The sequence below is a fragment of the Pygocentrus nattereri genome, chromosome 11, assembly GCF_015220715.1.
Source record: "Pygocentrus nattereri isolate fPygNat1 chromosome 11, fPygNat1.pri, whole genome shotgun sequence".
Taxonomy (NCBI): domain Eukaryota; kingdom Metazoa; phylum Chordata; class Actinopteri; order Characiformes; family Serrasalmidae; genus Pygocentrus; species Pygocentrus nattereri.
In genome coordinates, this window is record NC_051221.1 from 36,902,395 (window position 1) to 36,922,521 (window position 20,127).

The 20,127-nt window shown below is 43.3% G+C and overlaps 1 protein-coding gene across 2 annotated transcripts; it reads left to right on the forward strand.

The window, feature by feature from the left end:
- The first annotated feature begins 1,191 nt into the window (after positions 1–1,191).
- On the forward strand, positions 1,192–18,880 carry scaf11 (SR-related CTD-associated factor 11). 2 transcript variants are annotated; one of them, XM_017685969.2, is made up of 15 exons: positions 1,192–1,486; positions 3,964–4,026; positions 4,642–4,787; positions 5,049–5,126; positions 5,227–5,306; positions 5,438–5,511; positions 5,646–5,680; positions 5,801–5,901; positions 7,809–7,931; positions 10,442–10,539; positions 10,674–12,860; positions 13,242–13,558; positions 13,727–13,897; positions 14,839–14,949; positions 17,413–18,880. In XM_017685969.2, exons 2-15 carry the CDS (start codon positions 4,005–4,007, stop codon positions 17,521–17,523), a joined length of 3,654 nt encoding a protein of 1,217 aa, XP_017541458.1. In that variant the 5' UTR covers positions 1,192–1,486; positions 3,964–4,004; the 3' UTR covers positions 17,524–18,880. The 2 variants fall into 2 exon arrangements, with proteins under 2 accessions (XP_017541458.1, XP_017541457.1); XM_017685968.2 differs by having other exon boundaries at positions 1,194–1,486; positions 14,830–14,949.
- Positions 18,881–20,127: the final 1,247 nt, after the last annotated feature.

Sequence of the window (20,127 nt, forward strand, 5' to 3'; positions counted from 1 at the left end):
AGCAATCAGCACTCAGTAGCAGTAACGCCAAGCGATCAGCTCTCAGTAGCAGTAACGCCAAGCGATCAGCTCTCAGTAGCAGTAACGCCAAGCGATCAGCTCTCAGTAGCAGTAACGCCAAGCGATCAGCTCTCAGTAGCAGTAACGCCAAGCGATCAGCTCTCAGTAGCAGTAACGCCAACCGATCAGCTCTCAGTAGCAGTAACGCCAACCGATCAGCTCTCAGTAGCAGTAACGCCAACCGATCAGCTCTCAGTAGCAGTAACGCCAACCGATCAGCTCTCAGTAGCAGTAACGCCAACCGATCAGCTCGCAGTAGCAGTAACGCCAACCGATCAGCTCGCAGTAGCAGTAACGCCAACCGATCAGCTCGCAGTAGCAGTAACGCCAACCGATCAGCTCGCTGTAGCAGTAACGCCAACCGATCAGCTCGCAGTAGCAGTAACGCCAACCGATCAGCTCTCAGTAGCAGTAACGCCAACCGATCAGCTCTCAGTAGCAGTAACGCCAACCGATCAGCACTCAGTAGCAGTAACGCCAACCGATCAGCTCTCAGTAGCAGTAACGCCAATCGATCAGCTCTCAGTAGCAGTAACGCCAACCGATCAGCTCTCAGTAGCAGTAACGCCAACCGATCAGCTCTCAGTAGCAGTAACGCCAACCGATCAGCTCTCAGTAGCAGTAACGCCAACCGATCAGCACTCAGTAGCAGTAACGCCAACCGATCAGCTCTCAGTAGCAGTAACGCCAACCGATCAGCACTCAGTAGCAGTAACGCCAACCGATCAGCTCTCAGTAGCAGTAACCAACCAATCAGCCCTCAGTAGCAGTAACGCCAACCGATCAGCACTCAGTATCAGTAACGCCAACCGATCAGCACTCAGTAGTAATAATATTAACCAATCAGCACTTGTTATCTTTAATGCTATAATGCTACTGTGTGTTGAGTGGGAAGCTTTACTGCTATGAATAACCCCGCTTGCTGTAGGAGAGAGAGGGCGTTCTCTCCTTTTCTTCTTCAGCAGAATAACTGCCTCCTTCTGCTTTGTAAGACTAACGGACGCAGCTGGATTAGTGGAGCTCAACTGTTGTTTTTCAGCTCCATTCACTCCCATTCATTAAGGAACTCGCTCGCGGGCGCCCTCTGGCGGCTCGCGGTCAGTGTTTCTGATACAGCGGGAAAATCAGGTGAACATGGCGCTCCCCTCAAACCGGCTCTGATCAAAACCGTTCTGACGTGTGACGCACGATTCTCCCATCGCCCCCCGCAGACTCCTCCTGCAGCGCCCCTCGGCGGCGGAGACACAAACATACAGCTAGCTGACCCACATGTGGCTAGGAAGGTTTTAAACCCGTAGCTACTGAGCGCCGCACGGCTCCATGCGTTCAAGCGGACCCTGGTGCAGTGTGGCGGACCGCATGCTGCTGTAACGGCGCGGGAGTGAGCTGGCTGTAACAGGCGGAGCCCGAGGCTGAAGGTACCGAGGTAAGAGCGAGCTGCGGCGGCTGCTGGCGACGAGAGAGAGCGCCGCTAACCCGCTGCTAGCGAGCACACTCAGATAAAAAGTCTCTTCGGCTAGCGACTTTAAAAGTTGGCTCACTTTAAAATAGGACGGTAAATGCCAGCCAACACCACCAGCTCCAGAAATCGCCCTCTCTCGGCAGACGTGTCCGAGCTCGCTACACTTCAGCGTGGAGGTTTAGCAGCCGCGCAGAGTTCAGCGGCGCCAGCCGGGTCTGCAGCCTGAGCGCCGATCGTCGCCCCGCGCGGCACCCTGACGGGCGACGAGCCTTTAGCCGACTTAGCTTTAGCTTCCAGCCCGCTCTCGACGCCAACACTCTCCCGTTTCTCGGTTCTTCGGTGTCGCTGAACTCGGCCAAGCGTACCTCGGGGGTGAGCAGCGTTAGTTTACCGCTGTGCTGGGGGATGAGCGGCGTGGCGCTGGCGCTGGCCGGGCGCCGTCCTGGCGGACTGTCCCAGCTTCAGGCTCAGGAGAGTGCAGAGTCTAGCGGTGAGGCTTGGGCCTAGCGGCGGAGGTAAAAGGTCATGTTGATATGTGGCGGCCAGTGCAAAGTTTAAATACTCCCCCCAAAAGCAACACGAGCGGCGGGGCTTTTCGTTTGTATATGGTGTTCACAAACGATGCAGTTACACCGAGTATTTGTTGTTGGTATTGTTGCTGTTTTTAATACAAGTGTCTGGTTGTTCCTGTAAACAGTAAACTTAGCTGAGTGACTACCCCCAGCTTAGCAGCTAGCTAACGCTAGCTAACCCAGCTAAACGAACCGCTGTGTTTTCAGACCGGAGCTTGGTTTTTTTCTGCGTCTTTAACTAAAATTCAGCCGAGCTCGGAGTTCAGTGGAGTTCAAAAGTGAATGTTTCACAGTTCATGAACTTCCATCCAGAAATTCACCGCCCCGGGGTGGGACCGAGTGAGGGTTGGCGTCGCCGGGGCTGGGGGCAGTTGACACTCCTGGACGTCGGGATGAAAAGTTTTAGACTTTGTCTGTTGTGAAGGAAGAATGATCGCGTTGCGATCCGCAGGGAAGATCATGGGTTGACCCGTTTAACTGATGTTCTGGACTGAGCCCACAAGGGGCTAAAAGGTTGCCGGTTCGATTTCCTCGGCTGACAGTCAATGACTTGAGCAAGACACCTAACCCCCGATTGCTTCCCCGGGCGCCGTGGATAGGTCTGCCCACTGCTCCGGGCAAGTGTGCTCACTGCCCCCTAGTGTGTGTGTTCACTAGTGTGCATGTATGCGGGTGTCGCTCTGCACGGATGGGTTAAATGCAGAGGTCTAATTTCACAGTGTGCAAACACAGTGACATGGTTCTCAATTCAGTTCAATAAAGGTTTCATTTTGAGTTAATGTGCAGTGAAAAGTTTGTGTTAATGATAATAAGTTATGATGAATCACAGTTAAATAGAAACGTATGATCTAGAAGCTAATAAGCTAAATTATTCTTTGTTATGATGTTGATTCGAATAATATTGATGATAATTACACCATGAGTGGTCTTCATAATAAACAAATAAGTAAGTTTCTTTATTTAAGTATTTAAATGCAACAGATTGAAAAGTGCAAATAATGGATGTAAAATAATACCAAATCCTAAAATAAGTCTAAAATCCAAGTGAATAGAATTCCTGGGGTTAGGTTTAGGAGAGGAAAGCATCTATCTCAAAACCAAATGTGTGACTCCTGCCTCAGCTCCCCATGGTTGTGTATTTTAGAGATTTAAAAAAAATTTTTGTACAGAATATTAGAAAATTAGATCAACTGACCTTAATGAATCCCAGGACTGTGGTTATCAGGATGAAATGTCAGAATGAATCAGATCATAACCATTATTTTAACAATTAGATTTCATCCCTGTCATTAGTTGTGCCGTGTATTTGATAGTTAAGCATTTGGAGAGTGTGTTGCTTTGTTCAGGCGCTCACCAGACGGTTGCGCATACCCAGTGGTTAACTTGAAAGTACAGCTTCGCTCCACGCTGTGTTTGTCGGAAGATAAAGGTTGAGAAAATAAGCACGGTTGAAAAAATATGCGTTCAGCTTCGTGTTCGCTATATTAAAAAGCACATAGATCACTCAGAAGTGCATCAAGTATATATTTTTCACATTTAACACTGTGTTTACTTTGTTTTTTCACACAGAAAAGATGAAAAAGTTTGTTACGTGCAACATCTATCAGTTTCTCATCAGAAAATATGATTTCATTCTGTTTAAGAACAATTTACAAATCAGTGAATGGGTGTTTCTCAGTTTCCGGCACCACTCAGATATGCCGTTAGGATAAGTCTCATTTTAAATTTATGGTCTTCAAATTTATTCTGAGACTCTTCTGGAATTAGAGTTAAAAACAGAAAAAAGAAGCCGAGACTTCATATTGTTTAATTTCTCTAAACGTGTTCAGCTTTACTGAATAATGATTTAGTTGTTTCCTGTCATTTCAGAGCAAACTGAGCCTGGGAGCAGCACATACACTGAGCCAAAGATGCCTATAGGGCCCAGAAAGGGTGAGTGTGATTATCCTCTGTAGCCTGAGAGAAAGGCGGTAACCAGTATTTATACCTGCCCACATATCAGGTGTATTTATCCTGATAGTAAATCATGTTTAGGGTTTTTAACCGAATTCTCTTCTTATTTAACTTAGTTTTGCTGTGCATGTTATCACCCAATTTGTAGGGATGCACAACTGATTTTTAAATGAAGTAAGGATTGCCAAGTTAGAAAGCCCATTAACTTTTCTCTTTTTGGACACTCCTGTGTTTGAGCTTAAGTTATCTGGCTAACTGGAAAAAAAAACAATGCACAGACATATTTTCCAGTTCCTGACTCAGTAATGCTACTACTTTGAGTTTAAGAGAGAAAAAAATGGCTTAGTTTAATGCTTAATATTTAAGGGAAACTTTCAAGGGAATTCCACCATTTTTTCCAACATGTGTGTAATTAAACAGTAAAAATGTGAACATAGTCATTCAGAGTGGCTTGGTGTAAAATGCTGTGTTGTAGAGAAACTCAGTCACTCTGAGTTGACTGAATGACTTTTACATCACAGCAGGAGAATCATGTAAAAAATGTTTCAAAATTGATAGAGTTCCCCTTTAACCTGTTGTGCTCTGCATTGTTAGGTGTGCAGGGTGTAGAGGATGGGTCCGAGGATGAGGAGAACCAGCGCTGTCCTATCTGTCTGAACGTCCCCAGGCCTGCAGAGCGTGCTGTGCCTGACAGCTGCAGCCACATCTACTGTTTCAGCTGCATCCTGCGCTGGTCTCAGGTCTGCCTCACTTATACAGGCATAGAGCACAAATACAACTATTCTCACATTTAGTTTGTCTCAGTATGTCATTTTTGTTAGCACGCCTTATACTTGAGACTTGCAATTCATGTCAAGGCTTACTAAGGTTATTCACATCCATTATTACTTGATAATTTTATGTCTAATGTTGGTGCTTCTGCATCTCTGCGTTCATTTTCACATCACAAACCTAATTATCATGATTACTCTTTTGACGTTACCATGTCTGACGTGGCACAGATGGTACAAGTCTGCCCAGTCGACCGGAGGCCTTTTAGTGCAGTCTGCAGACAAGACCCTGTGCTGGGATTCATCAAGGTCAGACACGGTCTTTTCTCTACATGTCTGTCTTTATCAGAGGGGATTATTCCTTTCCTGCTACTTGTCTTGGCCTAATGGGCCTACCCTCTATCTACAGATTCCTGTGAAAATATCTAGCATATCAAACACTGATATATGCAGCCGTGAAAATGGTCAAACAGTGGGAGGATTTTCAAAGTAAGTTTTTACTTTTATGTGGATTTATCTCCTTTCATATTAACTGGTTCTCTTATGTGCTGATACAGTTCCCTGAATAGATATCAAGCTTGTGTTTGTGCCTTTGACCTGATTGATATTGTTGACTATAGGGAGGAGACCATAAAAATGGGAGCGAAGGAGGGGAAAAGAGCCTACGCTAAGCCTATGCTGAAACGTCAAATACGTATGTACTTTGCCAATTGCAAGAATTTTCAAACTGATCATGTCCATTAAAAAAAAAACACACAAATAAATATTTCTTTCAGTAAAGTTATGTTTACTAAAATGCAGTTATTTGTAAACGTTGGCTGCCGACAGGTGATACTGATTCTTCAGCCCAGAAGAAGAAAAAGGTTTGTTTTGCTGTATCTGACACTATTTCCATTGTTTTATTTTGATTTATGTTATTAGTATAAAGATATTTCCATCCAGGAATGTATGTTGCAAAATAGTCCATTTAATTCTCTCTACAGATGAAAGGTGAGAGATGCCACTCGCAGCTGCTTACTCAAAATGTTCAGCCTGGGCTCTCAGCCCAGCAGGGGGCGACACTCAACATGCTGACCCAAATCATGTAAGTACTAAAACACAATGACAAAGACACCTAGGCAGGTAAGGCATTAGGTTGATTAACAGTTTCCAGCTGTTTCAGCTATAAAAGAGGTGCAACAGCTAGGTGTGCATTGATATCAGTATCAGGTATGGGGCTCATACTGTGCTTGTTTACTCACAGTCATAAAAATTAATCGGTACCAATATTCAGATACGCACTGATACCCTGTGAAGTAAGATGAGTGTACAGGGCCACACCAGTGAACAAATGACACCAGCGGTCAGTGAAGGAGAGTCTGATCACACAGAGAAATGTTATGGTTTTTGCAATATAGGCTGTAGAGAGACTGTATTGTCTACCATGTACTTCACCTCCTGACTTTTAGCTTCAGTGCACAGTGTTACCAGCACCGTTCTATTTCTCTGTGTTCAGTAGTCGGTGTGCAGCATGTTTCACATAAAGCTGTGTGAAACAGTTTTATTTGAAATTGTTCATGGACTGAGTGCTTTTTAGGTAGCATAGACCAAGCGTTTTCATACAGTGTGTAAAAGGCAAGCGTTGTCCGTACATGATGGTCTGTGCAAATAGATGGTGTGAGTTACCAAAGAACAAGAGTTTTAAAATCACACAGCGTAGATCTGGATTCAGAGGATGTTTTAGTTACAGCTCAACCAGCCAAACAAAACGCTTCCGTCGTAAAACTCCTCAAGTGAGCGTTAGCCTCAGATGTGATTCCTTTAACTTAAAGCCTTTTTTGTTAATTTTCTGACAAGGAACAAACTCGCACGCTCTTCTCCACGGCAGCGCTACGTGATCCAAGGTAACTAATGTAGCATAGTTAGCTAATGCATGTCATTTAAAATCAGTTAGATTTTCATGATTTAACTGTCAAGGTACATTACACTCATTTATACTAACAGTGACGTAATTATGTTGCTTAGTATGGTATTGGCAAGTACTGAAAAATGTGAACTCCTGCTGTGGGGCGGGGGGAAGGTGTCGATGCGTCACTAGGAACAACACGTCTTTTACAGCTAAATAATGCTAGAGTTTTTAAGTAACGCAGGTTTCAAAGAGACCAACTAGTATGTGCACTAATTGCTGGAGTGTTTGTCACAAAAAAACAGTTTTTAAATGACTTGAAACTTGTTTTAATTGAATGCATTTTTTTGTCAAAAAAAGTCACCAAATATATTGTAGCATAGGCAAACTGCAATGACAAAGCGGACTGGTGGTAGAAACTAACTGGCAGTGTTTGACAGTGAATAAACACCATAAAAATATGGCTTGAAAATATCAAATTATCCCCTCTTTTGCTCACTGTCAATAAAATAGATCTTTTGAGCTTCACAGTGCTGTAATATGGGTACGGTTGCAGCTTGCAGCACAGGGTCTTGACTCTGTGGAACAGTCAAGTTTGTGGTCAGTGCTGTAATATGGGTACGGTTGCAGCTTGCAGCACAGGGTCTTGACTCTGTGGAACAGTCAAGTTTGTGGTCAGTGGAGTGATGGAACACCATCATATACTATTGGAATGAGTCGTGTTTGGTCCAGATCATCAATCACAAATCTAACATCAGTTGTTGCCGAATACATTTAAATCTGTAACTAAAATCTTTCAAGAAGAATAGAGGCTATTACTGCAGTAAATGGGTTGCAAGCTATACAAATGAACAAATATTCCATGAACAGGTGTCTACACATTTTTGAACATGGAATTAAGCCTAGTCCTAGTCCTGGGTACTGCAGCATTTTAAATGGGAACGGAATACTGAATATTCTCCATGCTTCACTTGATGTGCGCTAACTCGTTCACAGTTCAGTGTAGTCGTTTTTTAATGACAAGACCAGTGATGCTTTCAGTGGCTTTTGTTTAAACGGTCCATTTAAAATGAATGTGAATAATCGTTATTGATATTGCTCTGCAGCACAGAGTCTGTAGTGTCCGAGGAGGAGCCAGTAGACGAGGAATGGAGACTGTGTCGGAGAAATATGACGGAGCATCAATGGCTGCATGTTCCTGTACTCACTTCATCTACACACCCGGCAAGGTGAGAAATCACTCACACCCCTCGGTTATATGTAATAACCAGGGTTGGGATAGCTATTGAAAAATGAGCAGTTAGTAGCTACTTTCCCAAAATGTGTAGCTAGCTCCAATTTAGCTCCTTTTGCAGAAAGAGTAGTGGCTGCTTTTTAGCTACTTTTTGAGAAGTAGTGCATTACTTTTTAGCTACTTTCAAAGCGTGACTGACAATGTTTGTGAATCTGACACACCAAACAGGCCCAACTGACAGTGTGAACAAAGCACTGCGTTTAATCCTGTGCCAGAAAGAAACATACAAATGAAAAGCTGCAAATATACAAAGAGATCATGAATAATCAACAATCAAACTTACCCACCCAAAGGTGTGATATCCAACACAAATTAAGACTAAATGGAACGTCAGTCACTTCAGGTTTTTCCTAACAAAAAATCAGCAAAAATAACCAAATACAAACCAGAGAATTTTGTGCAAAATATTTTCTGCTGTTGAAATGAAAGTGCTCCAATTTGAACATTTCAGCAAGATACACCGGTCAGGCATAACATTCTGACCACCTCCTTGTTTTTACACTCATTGTCCATTTTATCAGCTACACTTACTATATAGGAGCACTTTGTAGCTCTACAGTTACAGACTGTAGTCCATCTGTTTCTCTGATACTTTGTTAGCCCCCTTTTACCCTGTTCTTCAGTGGTCAGGACCCCCCATGGACCAGGTACTGTTTGGGTGGTGGATCATTCTCAGCACAGCAGTAACACTGATGTGGTGGTGTTGTACTGGTCTGAGTGGATCAGACACAGCGGTGCTGCTGGAGTTTTTAAATACCTCAGTGTCACTGCTGGATTGAGAATTGTCCACCAACCAAACATATCCAGACAACAGCGTCCTGTGGGCAGCGTCCTGTGACCACTGATGAAGGACTAGAGGATGATTAGCTCGTATTGTACAGCAAGAGATGTCGTCTCTGGCTTTACATCTACGGGGTGAACCGACAGCGCAGGTGTGTCTAATAGAGTGGACACAGTGTTTAAAACTCCAGCAGCACCGCTGTGTCTGATCCACTCATACCAGGACAACATACACTAACACACCACTACCACCACGTTAGTGTTACTGCAGTGCTGGGAATGATCCACCACCCAAATAGTACCTGCTCTGTGAGGGTCCATGGGGGGTCCTGACCACTGAAGAATAAGGTAAAAGTGGGCTAACAAAGTATCAGAGAAACAGATGGACTACAGTCTGTAACTGTAGAACTACAAAGTGCAGCTATACAGTAAGTAGAGCTGATAAAATGGACAATGAGCATAAAAACAAGAAGGTGGCCATAATGTTATGCCTGATTGGTCTATATACAGACATAACATTTAGAGTCTGTATTAAACTTCAGCAACACTTTAGCCTCAAAATCCTCATCGACTCTGGCTCTGTTAGGGGTGAGAATCAGGCTTGAATAATCTCTCCACGGCTGCAGCTCCACAGCAGAACTAGATTTGTAGGAACTAGCCCAGAACTAGATTTCAACAGAAAAGAACTAGATTTCTAGGTAAAATAACTTAATAATCCTCATTTGGATTAATAATCCTCACCTTTAACGCTGAAGACTGACGTGCAGACTGTTGGTCACCATAGCAACGCAGATAACGAAAGGGAAAAGAGGGAGAAGACCAACATCGATCGTTTGGAGATGAATGGACTTATTCACATTTATATATCACTCAGCTGGTTTCCTTATATGTTAAATCTGCAGCGTCTCGCAAAACAGTCAGTTTCTTTTTCTCCCGCTTCTCGTTCGAATTCTCCTGTTCCACCTTAAATGGCGTGGCAGAACAATCTGGCACCTCAGGCACTATTTAAGGTGGAATGGGACAATTCGAATGAGAAGCGACTTCAACCTCATAAAAAGTCAAACATTGAGAGACATTTTACAAGAAACTCTCTGAGAAATTTTCTGAGATGTGAGAAATGCGGCTACAGCAGAGCTAAAGGGTAAAGCAGAGCGAAGTGAGTTTGAGTTTGGGTTTATATTTTCAGCCTGTATATCAGCACATACTGAGACATACTTACAACCAAGATTGTCAGGTTTACGCAGTCGCCACCAACCCACTGAACGGCCACGTTCTGTGGTTCATTTTGCGTGGATTGACTGAAGCTTGTAGCGAAATTGTAGCAAAAAGTTTTGCTGTAACTACAAAAAATAAAAAAATAACTACACAAAAATTTGTAGGCACTACAGCTAATAGCTGCTTTTCATAAAACTGTAGCAGCTACAGCTGCTAGCTACTAAAATTCGTAGTTAGCTACAAAAAAAGTAGTGCGCTACTTTGCTACTCCCCCATCTCTGGTAATACCTTTTTTTTGTTTGAGCATCAGACTTGCACGATTATCAGTTATAGCCAACCAGAGTGTCATAACACTTTTTGAAATTACGATTTGTATTAATTACAGTCTTATTCAAGTAGCTTTGTAGTTCATTGTATTTATTAAGTCATTATCTTTCTTTCTGGAATCAGCATTCTTTCCAGACACTGCCCTCATGCTCATGCACTTCCTCAGCAACCCCACGTCATACCATCTACCTCTCCATGTCCACTGAGATCTGGTATCTCGGGTAAGTTCTTTGAAACGTGCCCTTGTATAATGGCAGTCTTTCTCCCTAGAAGAGTAGAAAGTGACATTTTATTTCATACACTGATTTGGTTGCCAACCTTTAAGGTAATTTATAACTTGTTTTGCATCTCCCAGTTCTTTATGGAAAGGTTTGTGCAGTCACATGTTCCAAAGGTGAGGGAAGAAAGGGTACGAGAGGATCTGGATCAAAAAGCTCTACCAATCAAGAAAAGAACGTTGCGTCTCAGCGCTCTACCAGAAAGAGAAAAGGTGTGAATGAGGAGCCGTTGTCCACTCAGTCTCAGCAGTCACAGTCAGACTCTGACTCCTCCTCTCCTACCGGCAGTGCATCAAGTGACATGCATGCTTCCACAAGCAAAGAAAAGCAGGCTGGGAAACAGAAGCCTGGCAGGAAAAGGAAAGGAGGTGCAAAAAAGAAGGCTACTCGACAAGCAGTAGTTGAAAATGAGGACGAGGACAAAGAGAAAGAAGAGGAAGCTGAACAGGGGAGTCAAGTGAAAATGGCTGTTGATGTGGAAGAGTCGCTTGAAATGGGGACTGATGAAGAGGCAAAAGCAAGTCCTCATCAAGGAGATGTAGGAGTAGATATGGATGTAGGCTCAGATTCAGTTGATCATAGTGGAGATGAGTTGAAAAAGGACACTGAGGATCAAGTGAATCCAATAGAGAGTGAACCTGACTCACCTCTCTTCAAACAAAGTGATGAGGAAACAAAGACAGAGAATGACGACAGTCAGGACGATCAGATATCCTCTCAAGAGAAGCCGGATTGTTCTGAAGAGGAGGCACCTGAGATAGAACCTGCAGAGCCTGAGAGAGAACCATCTGTTGAAAAGGAAGACCATCTCTCTCCTGCCTGTGCAGAGCAGATAAATGTGGCAGAATCTGGTGACTCCTCTGACAGTTTAACTGCCCAACCTGAGGATGATTTGACTACTGCAGCAGTGAGCTCTTCAGACAATATAACTGATTGGAAACCAGAATCTGAAGCTCCAGAAGAGCCAGATGGATGTGACAGTGTAACAGATGAGGTCTGCAAACTTCCTCCATCTGGCAGCTGCTCACCTGAACATACAGCTGATAACTGTTCTATAAAAGATCAAGATCTTCAGGTGACTTCAGAGACAAAGCAAGAGGGTTCTCTGGACATAAGTGGCCATCAAGATAACACTGATTCCATTCCTATGGACTGTGACTCACCTGGCTCCGACAACACTTCCCTTCTTCCTGAGGTTTCTGAGAGTAATAGTGTTGCTCCTGTGCCTCAGATCTCTGCTGCTGATCAAAACTCCAGTCAGGACAAAGAAGAGAAGAACCAGGCACATGAGCCAAAGTCTGAGCCTTCAAAAGACCAGAGAGGCTCAGACAGGAGAGATGGCCGGCAGCGCAAGTCTCGTTTCCACTCGCCCACAACTACTTGGTCCCCTAAGAGGGAGTCTAGAGGGGAAGGGTCGCGGAGATCCCGGTCAAGGGATCGTGATCGCAGTCGTAATGCAAGCTCACCGCCCAGGGGTCGAGGCCGTGACCACGAAAGTGACCGAGGTAGCTCTAGGCGGAATCGCAGCAGAGACCGGCGAAGCCGGAGGCGATCTCGTAGTCGTTCTAGAAGTCGCTCAAGATCACGCTCAAGGTCGAGAAACAGGCCAAATCGCCGAAGTCTATCTCCAGAACGCATTGATCAAGGGGCACAGTCACCACGGAAAAGAGATTCTTGGGGAGGCGAAGGCTGGCGGGGTGCGCGTACCTACCGCAACTCCAGCTGGAGGAACAATGCAGAGAGACACAATCAGTTTTCAGCAAGAGAGCCCAGCTCAGGCAACGGTAACTTCCAAGAGACCTCGCCAGACAGAGGTCAGTCTGAAAATCCACACTGGGTGAAGGAAAGGTCGTGGGGGAATGCTGACAGCAGGGAGCGCGAGCAGCGTTTGGAGGAGAATTCTGATGCTCCAGCAGACTCTTGGTCACGAGGAGGTTGGAACTTTGAACATGGGCGTGGCGGTGGACGTGGTCGGGGTGGGCAACGTAACTCTTTCTCAGGGATGACAAATAATGCAGGGAGTGACTCTTACAGTCGCTTTAATGAGAACAGACCCGGAGGGAAAAGGAAAGAGCCGGAGAGCTCTGATACACCTTTGGATCGGTCAGGTTGGTCCTCTGCTTCCAGCTGGGCAGTGCGCCGAACTCTGCCTGCTGATGTACAGAACTACTACTCGCGAAGAGAACGAGGGCCTGGGCCAGGTGGCAGCATCTGGAATAGACAAGAAGAGGACCAGCCAGCAGCTGGTTTCTCCAAACAAACAGGTATGTTTTTGCTAGAAATGTGTTTTTTATTTATTAGTTACATGTATGTATGATATTATTCCAAAGATTGAGCGTATTAGCTCACTTGTTTACATGTGCTCTTAATTTTATTCTAATATGATCACTGAGTTATCATTAAGGTCAGAATATGAATCTGATCTAGAAGTACATACAAAGGTAGCTGAGATCTGATTTCAGATGTGACTCCCACAGCTTTGAAAACATCATAAAGCTTTTTTTGTCTAATGTGACACAGATCTGGTCACTTAAATATTAGCAGCAAGGTTTAAGTCTGTGGTACTCAGTACTGGTCAGGATAGTTTTGTTGTCCATTATTATGTGTACTTAGCCATGTCCACATAATTTAAACTTTTATTTCAGATCCTCCACAGAGTGAGCCAAGTACCCATCTACCTAATGAAGCAGTACCAGCCCCACCTGCTGTAATGCCCCACCAACTCAATGCAATGGGAGTCTTGCGCTACCCAGTGGGGCCACTGGGGCCACGAGTCCCTACTGTCGGTCTTCAGCCCCCTCCATTTGCCATGCCCCCTCAGATACCTGTACACCTGCATCCGCCAGGACCTCCTCTACCCATACCTTCCATAGCTGTGCAGAGTCTGCCACCGCCCCCTCCACCACCTCCCCCCGTACAGCAGGGCAGCCTTACTGTTCTGCCAGCTGAAAGCCTCCCTCAGGTTGGTTATCCATATACTGTTGGTCTTTCCAGACTTTTGTTTCTGCCTCATTTTTGTTGTGGTGGTAGAGGCATAGCTTAACGTTACATGGTCGTGGTGGACTGAAGTAAAATGGCTGTTGGGAACTGTATAGGATTTGAATGTGTGTGTGTGTGTGCCTTTCCCCAGGTCATTACAAGTTTCGCTGTGCCAGCAAAAGTCCCCTTGAAAGTGACAGCAAACAAGGCAGCACCACTGCAGGCTCAGCCTACCAGCACACCGAGTGTAGCCCAGCCATCTTCCACTACTCAACCCCCGTCTCACAGCAAAGCCCATGCAGACAGCTCCAAGAAAGAAAAGGTAAGTGGTTTCGGTTCAGGTCTTCTGTGGGCATGTACCGCTATAAATTTTTTAGCATGATTATTGCCTAACCTTTCACAATAATTTTATGATTGTGTTTATAAAATCTTTGTGTGCCAAATGTTCAACTGAATAATCATTTTAAATAAAAAAAAAAAAGGAAGCCCACATAATGGTACTTACTAGGTATCATTATCATACGAGATTATTTGCAGTTAAGACTTAACTTGAGAGCCTTAATGTAGAGCATAGAGACCTTTTACCGAAAGCTGTGGAGCTGACATTGCTTTATGTTGGAGCATAGAACATGCTGCTACTTACTACCTGTGACATTGCAGATTATCAAGAACATGTGACACATATAGTTGCATAGCAGTGCTTAATGTTGCGTTCTGATTTCTGCTAGTGCATATTTGACATTGTCACATATACCCAAGCTTGGCTCAGTACAACACCTAGTCTACAGGTGGACTTTAACAAACAAAGCTGGTTACAGAGGTCCCAGTGACTTTTTGTGCTTTGTATGTTCCTGTTGTGCAGTGAATTCTTCAGTAAATGTTTCAGTTTTGAACTTAACTGAACTTACTGGATTTGCCTAGTAGCCTGTTTTCAGTCTGCTGAGCTGCTTTTTAAACAAAACCAGGCTATGTTGTGACTGTTTACGAGCTCTGCTCAGAGAAACGAATGTATTGCATAATCAGAGCACGGCAGTGTAGTGGGAGCGTCTGGAAATAGAGCTGATCTGCTCATCTAAAACTCTATGGTAAAAATTGCATCGACTGCATTTCTAGGTGTCCACAATAACGCTTCTGTGCATGTTTAATATCATGGTATACTAAATTACCAGATACTCGCATGTTTAGTCGTAAACCAGAAAGCTAGTTTTACTTTAAGTGGTGTTCTGTCAAACTTGACATTGAATTATGACACAGAAATTACAGATTCAGGAAAGAGCCATCACTGAGGTGAAAGCAGCCATCAAGCCATACTATCAGAAGAAGGATATCACCAAGGAAGAATACAAAGAGATTGTACGCAAAGCTGTAGAAAAAGTAAGTGAGCATTTGTTTTACTGTCTCTCTGCAGGTTAAGTTTGATGTGCAGGTGGCAAGTCCTTGAGTAACTGAGATAAGCGCACTAAATGGCCAAAAGTATGTGGACGTGCTGTTTGTTTATTAGGCTTGGCTATTTCAGCCACAACTGCTGCCATCAAGTACATAATATCAAATGTACAGCAATACAGACTCTAGTCAACCCTGGCAGCAGAATGGGTTGTGCTGAAGAGAGCTCAGTGAATTTCAGCATGACGGCGTCATAAAATGCCACCTTTCCAAAAAGTCAGTTGAACAACCTCACAGAACTGAACCACAGAGTGCTGAAGGACACTTTGTGTAAAAATTGCACGTGGCTAAACTGCTTCCGTCTGCTCAAGAACTCTAGTGCTGAAAGCTTCATAGATGAATTGGTGTAAAGAACACGGCTATTAGTCTCTGGACATGTGGAAGTGCTTTCTCTGGAGCGATGAATCACACTTCTCTCTCTGGCAGCCTGATGTCTTAATGTCATATTAATGGCCTTGGTTTTTGGAGTGAGCCATTTGGCAAACTCCTACTAATGAGATGGTTGGAAGACCATATTTTGGCCATTTAGTGTATGTAGGCTAAGTGTTATGATGTATCCACCTGCCACTCTTTCAGTTGTGGGTGGAAGGACCATACAGGTCCTGACATATTTGGTGCTCATGGAGAAACATGGTATGTAGCTCTGAAACACATATGTTATCGGACAGGTTATGAAGTTTAAAAAACAAACAGTATATTGTCTTGGATGGAATTAGCTCTCCCAGTAAAATTGATAATTTTATAGATCATATTGCTATTTGTAGACACCAGAGTGTCTCAAGGCTGCAGATACATTTGAGTTGTCAGTTAATTAGGCACCCTCCTTAACCTTTGTACAAGTTGTACCTTCCAGTCTGTCGTATATCACGTGACTCCGCTGTGTGGTACAAATGAGGCAGACCAGCGTTTCTAGCATTATTCACCGTTCCATTGAGCTGTGGAATGGGCAAAACGGGTAACTTTGAATGTGACATCATAGCTTTCAAACAGCGAACATTCTGCGTCTTTCACGCGCAAACATTTCAAGGTCTTACTAAGAATAGTGTGAAAAAACAAAGCAGTTTGTGGATCAAAGGGTGTTGAAGGCTTGCCCAGCAAACAGACCAGCTGCAGAAATCGCATCCAAATTCAACATCGGTGTGCAAAACTTCATGGCAGAACATGCCACTTCTCAGACTTTGTCCTGAATGGGGTACAACTTGTCATACCAACGACCAGGACTGTGTCTGGTGGTGATGCCAGTGAAATGTACACGGGTTCTTGAGTACTCAGTTCATTATTCGAGTTGCTAGTATTGAAATACTGAAGTCACTTATTCAGGTATTTAGTATGTTCCAACATGGGAAGACAGAAAACATACAGACCAACTGGTCAGCCAGATGGTAATTTTATGTTCAACAGTACAGTAAAATGTGATGAGTTTGCTCCTCAAACACAAGTGTCTTGTCTTGCACGCGTTGCCAAGGACATGCATTGTTAAGGAAGTGGCTGATAAGGCAGAGACTGCGTGTCCTGGTGCGACTAGTGCTACTTTAGCTGGCATTAGGGAGGTCCAGAAACGGTGAGAATATATTTATCTGTCAAACTATTTTGTGTTATTAGCTCTAGTTTAATAGCTTATTAACTCAGGAGGAATCCTGTTACTCCTCCAACATGAAACCAGATTTTCTTTAGTTATTTCAGGAACCAGTACTTTCACCTGAAAAGGTGAGCTTATATTTTCAACCAGTCTTTTTTTTGCCCTCCACCATGCAGTTAACGTTTTTCTGTTCATTATCCCTTACGGATACTCAAATGTAGAAGTCAGTCAGAATGCACATCCCTACTGCAAAGGAGCATCAAAACTGGACAGTTGAGGAGAAGATAGAAGTGTTACCTGATTGGACACACTCGCATTGCTTATACACTGATTGAGGCATGGGAATTTGGCGCACGTCCTTGGAGGCATCCTGTTTTAGACTGGCGTAGCCCAGTGGTGCCAGTTTTCATTGTTTGTTCAGCCTGCATAGTCCCTGGATCTCAACCCTCTTCTCACCAAGACTGCAGTCGTCCAATTAGCAGCAACATTCGGTACAACATACAACAGCAAGCATACTGAAGTATTCAGGCCAAAGGAGATGTGGCTCCCTACTTGGTACCTGATACACTGGCACTTCTAGGTATATTGCCTTTAAGTTAAAAGAAAATGACCACTGCAGTCAGTTTTTCTTCCGATGAGCAGCAGAACTGCAGTTTTCTGTTGATGTGAGAAACATGAACATAAAACCATGACCTGCACACCATGAGTACTTTACATAGTGGCAGTGCAGTAGTGTGATTTATGATGGTTAGAAAACCCTGATCATCGTCTCTGTTTTAAGGTCTGATTTCGTGCTTTGCTTTTTTTTTTTTCAGGTCTGCCACAGCAAGAGTGGAGAGGTTAATGCCGATAAAGTGGCCAACCTTGTCAAAGCATACGTCGACAAATACAAGCACGTTCGCAAGAACAAAACGGACAAAAACTGAGGGAGACTGCTCTGACGCCCGCACAAGTGCAATTTCTCCAAAAATGGCCTACACAGGCTGATATGACTGGAGCTTCTTTTCATATTTGCAGACAATAATGAAGATTTTTCTATAGATTGCATATTTTGTTTAATTTGGATTTCATATAGTGCAACTGCCCTTTAATTGCTTTTTTTTTTGAGGTGGGGGGTTGGGGGGGCTGCTGTAAACATGAGCAAATGTGTATTGAGGGGTAGGATGGGGGGGGTAACTCTTTACTTTAAGATCTTTAGCTGTGTTTGATTACATTGCAGGCATTTTTTTCAGTCTGTGGAGTAGCTGTAAGTGGTGAATCACATGAACAGAGTGGTACTTCTGGATCTGTCTCTCGCGCTCTCTCTCTCTCTCTCTCTCTCTCTCTCTCTCTCTCGCGCTCTCTCTCTCTCTCTCTCTCTCTCTCTCTCTCTCTCTCTCTCTCTCGCTCTCTCGCTCTCTCGCTCTCTCTCTGTCTGTCCCATGGACCTTAATGAAGTAACAGCATTAAAGTTCGTCTTCATTTTGCTTTTTTTTTAATGCTTCAGAATCTTGAAGTCCTTAATAAATGTGCATTGGCTCTGTTATTCCTGTTGGAGATTCAGATTGAGATTGACTGCGTGTGTCTGTGAATCATGAACAGTAGTTTTAGGGAGGACGTGGACAGCTTGTCAGTGAAATAGTAACTGAGCTGTTGGTGTAAACGCAGCTTAACTCCCCAAGCTGCTGTACTGCACAACCATTGTATTTATTTACCTCCCAGGTCACTAAAATAAACAGGCTGTCAGTTACCCCTTCATATTTGTTTTGACCACCTTTTTTTTTCCCCCCCCTATAGTTGTTTTAGTATCCTGAGACAGTCATTTTAAAGCAGTCAGTATGTTCAGAGCTGGGTTCTGTGCAGGGTATGATGATAATGGTCATCTTTGTCTGCCAGAAATGTAAAAACTGTACATTTATGAATACTTGTTAGTGTTTATCATGTACTGTTTAATACTGTCCTAATGACGGTGTAGAGATTGAAGTATAAAATCTATTTTGAACAAGTAGCTTGACAGAAAATTAGAGCGACTGTTTCATTAATTTTTACTTTTTAAAAGCTCAAAGATTGTGATTGGGAGAGTGACAGATTAGTTAGGAATGAATGCTATAACTATTATTCTGAGTTTAGTAATGACGTTTAAACGTGTGTGTGCAATAATTGAGTTCATTGGTAATTTCATGTTCTTCCCTTTGCGTTTACACCTGACAAAGCAGTGTGTTATGATTCCAGCATAAAACGATTGAGGCTTTTCATAAAGCATGGCTTCCTTTTTCCTCTTATTAAACAGTAATGACTTTTGGATTGTCTGGCTGGAAAATCTCACTTTATGGAATACTACCAATTTCAGAAATGACTTATTGGATTCAGCAGGTTTACTGTGAACAAAGATCACCTCAGTTAGCGGAGAGGCGTTCTGTGCAGTCTGACATGTTACTTAATCCCACTTCAAAGGACTGAACAGTCAAGCCCCTCTTGATCCATATCAGGGGTCCACTTTATTACTTTCCTATGCAGATCTGATCTTAGAATGATCACGTGTGAAAACTGACACACAAGTAGAGATTTATAGTGAATTTGATGAGAAAATGTGTATAGGCCATGGTCATTAGGGTCCGTGACCAGTGGTGGACAGTAACTAAGTAAATGTAATTCGTTACTGTACTTAGTTTTTTTCTTGTATCTGTACTTTAAGTTTTTCCATTTTGAGCAACTTTCACTCCACTACATTTCAGAGTCTAATATCTGACTTTTTACTCTGCTACATTTTGAGAAATCTGTCGTTCCTTTTGGTTTCTGTGTGTATAAAAACGTAACATGTCAAAACAAAAGAAGTGCAAAGCCAGAGCACCAATCAGGGCACAGCGGTCAATTTGTTCTGAGCTGGTTTTGACCTGTTGGTCATACCGACCCAGTGCAGCACACGGTTCAACATCAGCACAGCAGCATAAAACTTTGGGAGCACATCCGTCACCTAAATGATGAACTAACCTAACTTTGTGTAAATAGAGCACAATATAGAAATATGTCCACATATGCAGTCGAGACTGGTGCGTTTCTTTTTTTCTGAATTCATACAAACACTTTCATTTTATAGTAAATTAGTTTGGGCTGGTTTATGTTTATGAACAGACGCCTACAGATCAACATAGTAAAGGAGCTCATCTGTGATCCTGAGTTTAAAGCCAGTTTTTATTCAACTTGTAACTAATTTACAAAGTAATCTTAAACTGAAACTTTGCTTGTGTGTAAAAAGTGATTTCAGAGCCACTCGGTTCTCCTGATGGAAACTGTTTACCTTCAGTGTTTTGTGCTTCTGATCATTTTAATAGACGTCAGCGTCACTAATTAATGACGTTCTATTAAAAGACTGGTTTACCAAGAGAGACGCTGGAGGACTTTCACCTGAAATGAGTTCATGAAGCCAGTCTGGTTATAAAAATGATAACAGGACATCAGAGCCAGAATTACTCTTTTAGTACTTTTACTTTATACTTAAGTACATTTGAAGGCAAATACTTTAGTACTTTTACTCAAGTTGAGGTCTAGAG